The 14,127-nt window shown below is 36.4% G+C and overlaps 3 protein-coding genes across 3 annotated transcripts; 2 read left to right on the top strand and 1 right to left on the bottom strand.

Annotated features, from left to right (window-relative positions):
- On the top strand, nucleotides 812–1,267 carry LOC109227832 (putative glycine-rich cell wall structural protein 1). Its single transcript, XM_019393025.1, has one exon. It carries the CDS (start codon nucleotides 812–814, stop codon nucleotides 1,265–1,267), a length of 456 nt encoding a protein of 151 aa, XP_019248570.1.
- Nucleotides 2,213–3,650, top strand: LOC109226977 (chlorophyll a-b binding protein 36, chloroplastic). The gene is made up of 2 exons (XM_019391947.1): nucleotides 2,213–2,432; nucleotides 2,802–3,650. The coding sequence occupies exons 1-2, from the start codon at nucleotides 2,287–2,289 to the stop codon at nucleotides 3,451–3,453; spliced, it is 798 nt and encodes a 265-aa protein (XP_019247492.1). The 5' UTR covers nucleotides 2,213–2,286; the 3' UTR covers nucleotides 3,454–3,650.
- LOC109227831 (F-box protein At3g07870-like) lies at nucleotides 6,470–7,090 on the bottom strand. Its single transcript, XM_019393024.1, has one exon. It carries the CDS (start codon nucleotides 7,088–7,090, stop codon nucleotides 6,470–6,472), a length of 621 nt encoding a protein of 206 aa, XP_019248569.1.

The following is a 14,127-nucleotide window of genomic DNA, read 5'->3' as shown; positions in this document are numbered from 1 at the left end:
GCTAAGAGCAGTAAAGTAAGAACAATGGAGCTAAAGGACAATGCCGATGAACAATAGGCAAAAAGCTAGAGAGTATATTCTTTTCCGAGTCAAAGATGGTGTTACAAATGATTGGGGTCCCCTTTATATAATAGGGGAACCCTAAATAAGGAATATTTCTATTTACAGTAGGGAATATTCTTGGTACAGCTGTCTAACCACCTAGTACGGAATAGTACGATCATATTCCGGGATTTGCGCATGACTTTGGGGATGTGGCAGGAATCTAACTCGTTCTGGTACAAATCCATAACGGTACTATTTCGGGGCAGGACACACTCGACCTCGGTATGCATCGTGCTTCGTCTTCGAACTCGAGCCTGGTCCCTCGAGCTCGAGCTTGGTTTGTCCGGACTCGGACTTCAAACGACCTCTCAAGTATATAGATCGAAAGCATTCGATCTCTACCGTATACATAACACGATAAGAATTCCGAACCTATAAGCTTGAAATCCTAGCTCCGCCTCTTGGAGGAATTGTAGTTTTTTGAACATTTTGGAAAAATTAATGCATAATGAGCCTTAGGAGGCATTAATGTAGATTGCTAGTATATCGCAGGTACTTTTCACTTTTGCATTGTATTTGACATCCCAAATCCTTTTAATGTTCAACTACATTCAGTTCATTTCAAGTTAATTTTTCCGTTTTGCAACGTTTAATTAATGTAATTTAAACACATTAGCTGACCATGCCATTATATAATCTCCTTCCTATACAGAGTTTCCATAGTACCTTAATTAATTAAATCCTATATTCTAATACTTTAGCAAAGATGGCATACAAGTTAATGCTTCTTGTTGTTTTGGGTGTTCTCGTTCAAACTTCCTGTGCAAGGAAGCTTCTGGGGGATTCATTTTTACCCAATTTTGACTTAAACGGAGGGTTTGACCAAATTCTAGGAGGTCTTGGTGGCGGCGGTGGAGGTGGCGGAGGTGGAGGAGGTGGAGGAGGGGGTAGTGATGGTGGATTTGGCATCGGCTTTGGATATGGCGAGGGTCACGGATCAGGAGCGAACGGCAGTGGTGGCGGTGGTGGAGGCGGCGGAGGTGGTGGTGGAGGTAGTAATGGTGGGTCTGGTGTCGGCTTTGGATATGGCGAGGGTCATGGGTCAGGTGCAAATGGTGGTGGCGGCGGTGGAGGAGGTGGTGGAGGCGGCGGTGGTGATAAAGATGGTGGTAGTGGTTTTGGTTTCGGAGAAGGATGGGGCCACGGTGGTAGTAGATTTTGATACCACTTTCTTGCTCAAATAATTTTATTATTTGGCGTGATGTAATTCTATTCTTTATTAATTATAGTAATAATCTGCTGGATCAAGATTTTTATGTTAATCTTAATTAGATTGATCTTGTTGCATACTCAAATAAGAAAAAATTTATGTTCTGTAATAATAGACAGAAAGTAATATAGTCAGTTTTTGGTGTATGATTTTGAATTTGATAGAAGTTACATGCTCTTATGTACTTATGTTATTACATCTGAATGATTGACTTAATATTCATTCACTTATATAGAATTTAATTGTACGAGCTTCTCGCAAAAATGCAAGGTAAAAATATCTATAATAGATTCAACGAGATCTTACTCTTTTTTGGATGTTCCTTACAATTATAACTTAGTGCATCGGGTTGCCTTTAAAATGTTCCAACATAGTTTTCGTTCTTGTTGCTTTTCTTAATAATATTTCGTAAAAATTAAATATCGGTTTAGATTTATTTTTTTCTTCCTCATTTACTTAAACAGAGCTATTTATTGTTAATTTTCTTAGCAAGTCGGAGTTTAAAGAAAAAAATGGCAGCTCAATGCACAAAGCATCATACATGTGTGATATAGACAACCTACTCTAATGCAAACATTAATGACTGCTTTTACGATTCAAACTCGTGACTTATAGGTCATACGGAAACAACTTTAATGTCGGTCCAAAGTGAGATTACTGCTTTGTAATTATCCAACACGTGAACATGGTCCAGTGTACTGTATATATCTTAAAGAACAATCTCAGCCAAGAGATATTCAACAGCCAAATGGCTAACCAAAGGCCTCATTCTTTCACTGAAAAAATCAGAAGGGAAATCCAAATCCAAAGCAAGAACCAATCAGCTTCTGCTTAGGTGTACACTTTGTGATCCTCAAAATCCATTAATTTCCATATAAAAACCTTCCTTTCCCAAGCAATGTAATATAGAGCAAGTCTTTTCATAGTTTTCAAACTTAGCATCAGCACAAATAAGATCAAAAATCTTACAAATGGCTACTTCTGCAATTCAACAATCTGCATTTGCTGGACAGACAGCTCTTAAGTCACAAAATGAGCTCGTTAGAAAGATTGGTAGCTTTAATGGTGGACGTGCCACTATGCGACGTACCGTTAAAAGTGCCCCACAAAGCATTTGGTAATTTCTTCTCCCATCTTGAATGTATTATATATTCATGAGTTGTTCGTGTCGATTATTTATAAGCAGTCTGCTGCACTAAATTTTCGCTATGCACAAAATTTGAAAAAAGGGCCGGACCATATTATGTATATTATGATCAACCTTACCTCGCATTTGTGCAAGCAACTATTTTCATGACTTAAATTTTTAACCTCATGGTCACACGACAATTCTAGTTGTTGCGTCAAGATTTCTTTTGGTGTCAATTATTTAGATACACTAAAAATTTAAAAGATATTTAATAAACTGATATTATAATCCACCGAAAAAGTAAAAATGTAATTTGATAAATCTAGAGCTTGATGAGATTGTGGTTTGATGAAATAGGTATGGAGAAGACAGACCAAAGTACTTGGGACCATTCTCCGAGCAAACTCCATCTTACTTGACTGGTGAGTTTCCGGGTGATTATGGGTGGGACACCGCTGGACTCTCAGCTGACCCTGAAACATTCGCCAGGAACCGTGAGCTTGAGGTGATCCATTGTCGTTGGGCCATGCTTGGTGCTTTGGGTTGTGTCTTCCCTGAAATCCTTTCCAAGAATGGTGTTAAATTCGGTGAGGCAGTTTGGTTCAAGGCTGGATCTCAAATCTTCTCAGAAGGCGGTCTTGACTACCTTGGTAACCCAAACCTTATTCATGCACAGAGCATTCTTGCTATTTGGGCATCCCAAGTTGTGCTCATGGGTTTAATTGAAGGATACAGAGTTGGCGGAGGCCCACTGGGCGAAGGTCTTGACAAGATCTATCCGGGAGGAGCTTTTGACCCACTAGGGCTCGCTGATGATCCAGAGGCATTCGCTGAGTTGAAGGTGAAGGAAATCAAGAACGGCCGATTGGCTATGTTCTCAATGTTTGGATTTTTCGTTCAAGCCATTGTCACTGGAAAGGGACCAATTGAAAACCTTTTCGATCACATTGCTGACCCTGTAGCCAACAACGCTTGGGCTTTTGCCACTAACTTTGTACCCGGAAAGTGAAATGAATAGCCTTTAATATGTAAAATTTGTGGAGCTAGCTGTTTCATATTCTGTATGTAAAATATGAACTTGCTAATACTAATGCAAACTGGTCTAGTCATATACCTCTCGTTAAGATAGTCATTTAAAGATTTCCATGGTAGAAGAAGCACTTTTTAGGCACCTTAATGCTATATAAAGTAACGATATTTCAATGAGTTCTTTGTATTTGTACTGCTATAGTATGCACTTTTTAGTACTAATTTGCACCATGTCTACTTAGCCTTACTCATTTCTTTGCAAAACAATAAAGGGTTAATTTCATGAGATATAGAATAGAAATTGTATAATTTTAAAAATTAAAAGATAAGGGAGAGGAGTTGTATTTTTGGACAAACTAGGGGTTTTTCCAAATCTCACGTGTATACAAACTGCTATACAACATGTATAAGACTTAGGCCGTCATTTGTTTTTTTTTTTTTTAAAGATTAAGACATGAATACATATCTGAATATATTAAGATGTGTATTAAAATCTGAATACTAAATAATTAAGACTGTTTGATTTTTAACATTTGAATGTATAAAATTTATCTTTATTTGAAAATTAAGAAACATAAAATTCAAGTGAAATACCAACTAATCTAATATTCTTTCAATAAAATATATAATTTTTTAAAATATGATAGTTGGTGGTGGTGATGGCTAACGGATGAATGCCGACTAGAGGCGGTGGTTGGTGGTAGTTTTTGTTGACGATGGTGGTTCACGCTAGTAGCTAGTAGTGATTGGTAGTGGTGGCGATTATGATTGAGGATGGTGGTGGCATGGTGGTAGTTGATAATGGTAGGCAGTGGCGGCAGTTAATAATGAATATGTGATAGCATCTTAAAGAAATCAAGTCTCTGCAATCATACAGACCTATTCAGACTCATTAAGTAGTTCTGAAGTAAAAAAAACAAAACACTTAATGATTAAGATCTGAATAATTAAGATTCAGACTTTAAAAACAAACGCACTTAATGTCTGAGATCTGAATGATTAAGATTCAGACCTCCATTAAGTGCAAACAAATGAGGCCTATGCACACGCAATAAAAAGGGAAAAACTTCAAAAGCCAAAGCATGTGTATAATAGCTTAGCTCGGTCAAATTATTGATATTTATGTAACGAATAATTTAATGTTCACGAAGGTTCATAATTCGAGTTATGGTGTTATGAGTTCAAAATGATAAAAAAATTATTAGCATAGATACCTAGAACCAAAATTTATTCTAAAGTTTCATATAAAAAAAAAACTATATTCAAGCGTCGAAGTTGTTTTTTTGTTGAAAATGATTTTCGATGTTAGGCTGGTGAATGATAAATATTTTTTTGAAAAAAAATATATATTAAAGGTTATTAATAATATTAGCAATTTTAACAGTATTTTAAAGAAAACATTTGGTACCAAAATTTATTGATAATGTCTTGGAACAAGTAATATGAAGCAAAATTTAACACTGTGAAAATGACTTTCGGCATTAAGTAGTGAAGGAAAGTCAACGTTCTCCTTTAGATAGGAAAATGTCTTTCTGAAAAATATTTTTTGATAACTAAACATCATGAAATAATTTATTCATAGAAAACATTTTCGCCGATAGTCTTATAGCCCGTTTGGCCAAGCTGCAAAAATCAGCTTATTTTGAGAATTGTTTCTTTTCAAAAGTGTTTTTCTCAAAAGTACTTTTAGTGAGAAGCAGTTTGTATTTAGCTAATTAGTTTGAAAAGCACTTCTGAGCAGCAATTAGTGTTTGGCCAAGCTTTAAAAAACTGCTTCTAACTGTATTTTTCTCAAAAGTGGTTCTCAAAAAGTGCTTATGCTTCTCCAAAACTGCTTATGCTTCTCCTCAAAAGCACTTTTTTTCCTTCGAAAAGCTTGGCCAAACTCAATTTTTGGCCAATATTTAGGTTCCGGACTCTTCTTTAAACACTTAAAAAGAGACTGGCATATAAGTTTGGCTGGACGGCGACAAAATTCTTGGCTGAAGTCATTACATGGGGCTGTGAGAACGATTTTATTGTTCCGCTTTCTCTCTGCTGTTTTTCTCTTTCTAGTTGCCTGAACCTTGCTTGTAGTAATGCAATAGAAGGGCTGCAATATTAGGATCACTATTCTGCCTTCCCATGAACAAAGCAACTTCAACTACCAACTCCAAAATGTGATAATAATAGACGATTTTGTTTGTTTTGAGGGCTTCAAAACGTGCATATATAGGGAGAGTAGAATGGCTGGCTTTTGACATTGGTAATTGGTTTATTGAAATTTCAGCCATGATGTATGTATTACATATTCAAGGTTAACATGAAGCATAGACTGATATATTCAGAAGATCACATAATCTTTAGACATTACACATAAGAAACATTTCAGAAAACAAAGCAACAAAGTGCTGAACAGATATGACCACATGAAAGGTGTCTGGTAAGCTTATTGATGAACTAATTTTGTAAAAAGAGGAGGAGGTTGGATAAGGCAACCCACATGAGCATATGTCAGCGGCAAATAACAACGCATTCCCTTAAGCTTTAGAGTCCTAAAGACACCATTTTTAGGATCATATAAAACCAACTTACCACCGTTGTACTGAAGCAAGAGCTCTCCATTCTTCAACAGGCATAAAACTTTCACCAAATGTTTCATGCCAGAATTTGGAGCTGGTGCATGAGCCCTATTATGAACTCCTTCACCCATGATTCTTTCACATTGTATTCTTTCATTACCCAAATTTCTATTCCTCCCCTTTTTCGGTGAGGCGCTATAGAAACAGCAAGACAATCTCTGAGAACTGCTAGATGATACTCATGAATTCTTGGCTTGGCAAAAAAATTAACCTTTGGAACTTCAGCAAATACCTCATCAGCTAAATCAAAGGAAACGATAAGCCTATCACAACGTCCATAAAACTTTCCAAATCGAGTCAACCAATGCATCTTCCCGTTTAACATAACTCCTTGATACTTTGAATCAATAAGGTAATCAACTTTCTCAATTCTTCTCAAACCGTTGGCACCAAGAGTAAATACTTCAACTTTGAAACATCTAATGAACGGTCGTCATCATGAAGCAAATTGGCAATAATATTATTTGTGACATAATTTATGACCTTGATCACCTTGTACTCTTTGGTAATAGGATGAAAACCAAACCCTAGAACCAATTCCTCAAATACACTGATATGGCAAGGCAGCTGCTTGTAGTCTCCTGTAAAAGGATTGTACACATAAAGTGCATCACTAAGCAGACAATCACATATGCACAATAGCCCATGACATGAACCATATAATTTTAGCATCAAGCTTGCAAAAGGGGTGCTGATTTTCCTCACAACATTTTCCGTACCAAGACCAGAAAGTTCAAGAAAGCAAAGCTGACTATCGTCCACTTGAAAAATAATGCAAGGATTGTTCTTTACTGCACGAGACAGGTGCAAATTCACAAGCTCTGGATCATGACACAAGTTGTAGAATGTTTTGCGAACAAACTTGAATTGGACTAAAGATGTTATGGGAAGCCTAGAAGCTATGTCAATAACTGTTTCTTGAGGTAGGGAATCGAATCCATATCTAGGGGGAGCTTCATCAGATTGACACTTATGTTTCTTGGTTAGTCTGTCCATAACACATACAAAAAATAGTTACACAAAGATTTGGAAATGAGAAAAATAGGAACTCCGGTAATTCTTATAGTCGGTAAACAAAAGAGTTTGTTCTTTGGATGTCTGTTGGAATTACTGCATTTCATTGGAAATGATGCATATATTGGTAATAGTTGATAACTTTTCATTTCTCCAAATGCCTTTTAGTTTTTTCAAGAGCAATAATCTTTTAGGAACTTGTAATGCATTGAGGGCCTACGTTGTTAGTTTTGCACAAGACTCTTGAGTTGCTCTTACCAATGGCATTAAGTTGTCAATACATTTGAGTTTTTTTCTTATAAATATTTAATTGAACTAATATGTACTAAACCTAAAGAGTGCTGCTATTCGGCCAAACTCAGCGTGGCCCAACAATGACCACACCCGTGAAATACCAGTAAAGCCCTTATTTTGGAGTTTGGCTTAATGGCCATTTTTTCCCTCCAAAATATTTCCCTCCAAAATTAGTTAATAAATGTTGATTATCTCAAAACATTGATCCCATAAATCATCATTCTCTCAGCATGGGAAGATAAAAAGCCTTCGCATATATGCTCATTACGTTGTTTTAAATACAATTACGTATTTTTTTTAAATGCAATTTATACGGATGGGAAGATCAAAAGTCTATTATGTATACATTATACGTTGTTCCTTGTCATACCATATACTTATGTTAAGAGAGCTTTCATTAAACACATAATTCACCACACTTCCCTTAACCTAAACATGAATGCGAAAAACTAGTTTGGAGCCATTAAACCCGAATAGCAGCACACAGATCGTGATTAATGGCTGGACACAGATCGCTTAGTAAGTCTCTTAAGAGAACTCTTGCAGCCAAAGATATTGCTGGCTTAAGACCCTCAAAAAATATAAGAGTCGCTGAAGTACTTGCTGGTGGCCCCGAAAATCTGGGTTGTACACCAAAGGACTGTAGAAATTATATCTTGAAGAGTAGAAAGCGTCAGTTGCAAGAAGGGGATGCACAATCATTACTCAAGTTCTTCAAAGACATGCAGCAAAAAGATAGGGAATTTTACTACTCCGTAGATGTGAATAGTTTTGGTCGACTTTGTAATGTCGTATGGGTTCATTCACACTCTAAGGTTGCATATGAGGAGTTCCATGATGTAATATGCCTTGATACCACATACCTTGTGAATCGATACAATATGCCATTTGCTTCATTTGTTGGTGTCAATCAGCATAGGCAGTCCATACTTTTGGGATGTGCTTTTATGTCTAGTGATGATATAACAAGTTACAAAATGGTGCTATCTACATGGCTTGGGGCTCTAAACAATATTCATCCATTAGCTATCATGACTGACAAATGTGATAGTATTAAGGCTGCCATCAATGCTATGATGCCAAATACGGTACATAGATATTGTATATGGCACATATTCCCAAAGTTGCCTACGAAGTTAAGCGGAGTTCTTGATGGTAAGATTGCAAAGGCAGAATTTAAGGCTTTAGTCCTTGATAGCATTAACGTTGCTAAGTTTGAGAGATGATGTACTGATTATATTGAAAAATATAACTTAGAGGAAAGGGATTGGTTTTATAAGCTTTATTTGGAGAAGGAGAAATGGGTTCCTGTATACCTAAATGACCACTTTTGGGCTGGGATATTTTTCACACAAAGAAGTGAAGGAATGCGTGCTTTCTTTGACGGATTCATCACCCGGCAAAGCACTTTGAAGCTATTTGTTCAGCAATATGAGTTAGCCATAAGAGCTAAGTTCGAGAAAGAATTGGAAGCTGAATATAGGTCAAGGTGCTTTGAACCAAAATGTTTATCTGAATTTGCATGGGAGGAAAAATTTCAAACATGTTATACTCGTGAAGTGTTTGAATTTTTTCAAGTATAGTTAAGGAAACTGTACCATTGTGAAATCAGCACCCCTAAAGACCATCAAGCAACAGCTGGAGTGGAGAATTACATTATCTCAGATTATTCGTTCAGGAGTTTTAACACTAGAGATCCATTTGTATTCACGGCTGAATATACACCTATTGGCGAATATCTAAGTCGCAGCTGCACGTGGTTTGAAACAAGAGGTATTCTATGCTGCCATATACTTAAGGTGTTGTCTCATAAGGGGATTAATAACGTTAATGAGAGGTATATATTGAGAAGGTGGAGAAAATATGTTGTTCGTCCGCACTTGAAACGTTTCTTTCTTGGAGGTTACCCAAGTATAACTTCTGAATACATGATGTACAGGGAACTATTAAAGCATTTTGAACGGTTTTATGATATTGCATTGGACACTAAAGTGATGAGACGATATATTAAGTATCATTTGAACAGATTGGAGCATGACCTTTTGAATTGGGATGATGATCAAATAATAATTCCAGATTTGGAATTTGAAGATACACATGATGGTGTGGGTGAGGGTGAGGGTGAGGGTGAGGGTGAGGGTGAAGGTGAGGGTGATGGTGAAGGAAGAAATATAAGAGATCTTAGATACGTAGCTTCTCGTGGACGTCCAAGGTTGAATAGATATAGAGGGCGAACTGATTCATACTTTAGAAGTTCACAAACGGCTGGTGGAAGTGGAGTTAGAGGTAATAGGAGGGGTAGAGGTGGTGGTAGAGGTGGTGGCAGAGGTGATGGTAGAAGTGGTGGTAGAGGTGGTGGTAGAGGCCGTGGTAGAGGTGGTGGCAGAGGTGGTGGAAATACTGGGCTAGCGGAAGGAATTGAGGTAAAGTATAACAAATTATTATTATAATTTTTTTGAAAAATACATTGCTTATTAGTGTTATTTACTCTATACAGCAAGATGATGCAACAGTACCACCACAGAGTAGCTTGCCTGATCTAAACGATGAAGCAAACTGGGAGATAGAAGACTTGACCGTTTAGTTTGAGATGATTTAAGTTTGAATCTTATTTAATTTGATTTGATATAGATTTTTTTTTTTGAATTTTTTGACTTTGTTCTGTAATAATTTAAACGTGTGATATTATAATTGTCATTGTTAAATATTTCTTTATTTTATTGTTACTTCATTTTTGTTTAGAGGACAACACTAACAAAATGTGATTAGAAGTGAAAGACTTCAGAACATTATAATCAGTTCAAACTAAGAACTAAAATACTCACATTTAGTTACTAAAACCCTACCCTTCAACCCTACTTTCAACATTCAACTTAAAACCCTACCTTCAACACCTATCTTGGTATCCCTACCTTCAACCCTTACATTGCACGATTTTTTCCCCAGAAAATTTCAACATTCAACTGCAACCAATTTCTGACATTAACTTCAACCAAATACTCCAAGAGTTCATTGTAAAATCAGTGTAACCGTTCCATCTACCCATTTAACTTCCCTTAGTAGCATTTACTAGATCTTACAATACATTAACCTATTTAACTTCCCTATGAAGCATTTACTATTATTTTATATTATTATTATTATTATTATTATTATTATTATTATTATTATTTTCTTCTGTATTTTTGCTCTTTATTCCCCTTTCAATATTTTTGTATATTGAAAGGGTAGATATAAAGGACACTGCTACCATAAGGAAGAATTAAAAAAAAAAGGCATTTACTAAACATTCCATTGAAAAATAAAATTATTATGGTAAAGAAGACCAATATGACGATTGTAATTTCATAACATTAGCACATCAACATACATGAAATTAAAATATAGTGGGATAGAAAATCACAATACAAATCCTAATCAATTCAACCGGATTATTATCAGAAGTTCCTTCTCCCTTCAATTCAACCTTGAAGTCAACATATAGTGGTGCAACATCAACTAACGTAAATTTGACGGTGAATCCTCGCTTGGCATAATTGTCCAAAACAAAAACTTTCCAGCCTGCCTTGAACCTTCTTCTATCACCAACGCTCATATCTACATACCACTCTTTGCCACGATAGTGAAGAAGCGCGGTGTCTACTGTTGGGGGGAGATGCTTGTAGATTTTTCTTGGAATATACTTTAAGAAAAAACATTACTATTAAGTTTCAGAAAATATGAAACTCAATCAACATATACAATACTGACGCATATATATTTGCTGGAGTTAAGGTATAAGAAGCAAAAGTATTTTATGTAAAAAAAAAAGTCAGTTAGGATTAACTCAAGAAGTTATTGTAATATTCAAAGAAATAAAGTTTAAAAGACATAATAATTTACCAGATCGTCGTAGTTGATGTATGAATCAGTCATAACCACTTCAAAAGTTGGAGGATTCTCTTCTTCATCCTCACTATTAGAAGAGTAAGTTAGGCATCGTTTGGTAGAGTGAGAGGCGTCCATAGTTAGTGTTTGTAGGATAGTGTGTTTTTAGGTCTTTAATGTTTGAGTATATGAGAGTATGAGACTATACATTAATAACACACCAACCCATTTAACTTTCCCATGGTGCATTTAATGATAAATAATTAAATAATTTAATTATTCTAGTAATTTAATTTTTTGAATGATAAATAATTCAAAAAAAATACATCGTTTAATATGAAGATTGAAATTTTATAACATAACATTTCAACACAAAAAAGTACAACAACCATAACTAAAGGTTTGAATTTAACACAAACACATCCTAGTACCAAGTAAAAAATAGATTAGTACAAATAGGATATCCGTCTCTGTCACGACCCATTTCCATAATAGGTCATGATGGCGCCCAACACCATTGCCGGGAAAGCCAATGCGGAAAATACTAAATAAGCTCTCATTTACTTTTACCCAAAATAGTTGCAATGATTCCTTAAGTTGAAATCAAATCAGAAATGATCAGTAAAGCTAAAAATAATCATACAACCCCAAAATAATACAGTCTACTAATGTGTGTGCCAAGACCTGGTGTCACGAATGGTACATCGTGCGGCACGGCATCACCCTTCGTGCTTTACACTCTTTCCTCACAATCATACACGCATCACCCTTCGTGCTTTACACTCTTTCCTCACAAAAAAAAACAATGCACCACATCACCCTTCGTGCTTTAACTCTCTTTCTCACCCAAACAACAATCACAAACAATAGGGCAAGGAAATAAATGAAATTGTAATGAAAATCCCGGCAAGGGAACAACAATTCAACAATCAAAACCCGGTAAGGGAGCAGCATCAATAACATCAACATCCCGGCAAGGGAGATAACAATAATTTCAATAATAGCCCGGCAAGGGTGACAACATAATGATCTCTTCTCTTTCTCACTTTTACTTCACTATTCACTTTACAACTCGAGCCAATGCTCTAGAGGTTCAATTATCACTTATACTTTAAAAATTCGTTATACAACTTAAGCCAACGCTCCTCAATGTTCATAGATCACAATTTCTTCCACAAACTTTATACAACAAATAGAAACCACCACTAAGGCATGAAAGATACAACGAAGTCATGATAATCAAAATATAAAGACTCGCGGGCATGCTAGACACCAACGTATAGATACTCGTCACCATGCCAATACGTCGTACTCAACAATTACCACATAGCAAATCGGACTCAACTCCTAATCCCTCAAGCAAAGGTTAGACCAAACACTTACCTCGATGCCTCGAACACAACTCAAGTTTCAATTATAGCTTTACCCCTTGATTCCACCACCAATTTGCTCGTATCTAGCCACAAGTTACTTAATTACATCAATAAACGCTAAATGAATCAATTTGAATGCATGAAAATGAATTTTCCAAAGTTTTGCCAAAAAAGTCAAAAATCGCCCCTGGGCCCACATGGTCAAAATACGAGGTTCGAACCAAAACCCGATTACCCATTCCCCCACGAACCCAAATATATAATTTGTTTTGAAATCGGACCTCAAATCGAGGTCCAAATCCCCAACTTTTGAAAAACCTAGGTTCTACCCAAAACACCCAATTTCCCCCATGAAAATCATTGATTTTAAGTTGAAATCATGTTAAAAGATGTTAATGATTTAAGGAAATGAGTTAAAATTAACTTACAATCGATTTGGAAGAAGAGTTGTTCTTGAAAAATCGCCCTAGGAAGTTTGTGTTTTAAAAAGATGTGAAAAATGGGTTGAAAATCGTCTAAGTATAAAAGTTGCTGGTTGCAGATATGAGAATTGCGAACAGGGGTTCGCAATTGCGAACCCCGACCTCTGATGGTTTGGGAAATGCGAAGGGGGGATCGCAATTGCGAAGTCGCATTTGCGACTGGGGGTATCGCATTTGCGATCATAGAGGATTTGGGCGGGTGTCGCATTTGCGACATATACTTCGCATTTGCGAAGAAGGCTGCCCAGGCCACCTCTCGCATTTGCGATGCATGGCTCGTATTTGCGAGCTCGTGTTTGCGAGACAGGCTTTGCAAATTTTCTATCCAGCATAAAACCTGCAATTTTCTAAGTTCAAAATGCTCCCCGTGGCCTATCCAAAACTCACCCGAGCCCTCGGGGCTCCAAACCAAATATACACACAAACTCAAAAATATACTACGGACTTATTCGTGTACTCAAATCACCAAAATAACATCATGAACATCGAATTAAACCTCAATATCAATGAAATTTCTCAAAACTTCTTTAAACATCAAATTTGCATTTAAGATCCGAATCACGTCAAACGGATTCCGTTTCTTACCAAACTTCACAGAATTATCTTAAATCATATATAAGACCTGTACCGGGCGCCGAAACCAAAATACGGTCCAGATACCAACATGTTCTAATCAAAATTCATTTCCAAATCCTTTAAAAAATTTCAGAAAATAATTTTCTTTAAAAATTCATTTCTCGGGCTTGGGACCTCGGAATTCGATTCCGGGCATACGCCCAAGTCCCATATTTTCCTACGGACCCTCCGGGACCATCAAATCACGGGTCCGGATCCGTTTACCCAAAACGTTGACCGAAGTCAAATTTATTCATTTTATAGTCAAAATTTATTATTTTTCACAGATTTTCACATTTAGGCTTTCCAGCTACGCGCCTGGACTGCTCACGTAAATCGAGTTGATGCTAAAAGAGGTTCTTTTGAAGGACTCAGAACGCATAATTCA

This window comes from Nicotiana attenuata, chromosome 6 (assembly GCF_001879085.1).
Source record: "Nicotiana attenuata strain UT chromosome 6, NIATTr2, whole genome shotgun sequence".
NCBI classification, from domain to species: Eukaryota; Viridiplantae; Streptophyta; class Magnoliopsida; order Solanales; family Solanaceae; genus Nicotiana; species Nicotiana attenuata.
This window is presented reverse-complemented; position numbering and strand designations above follow the sequence as displayed.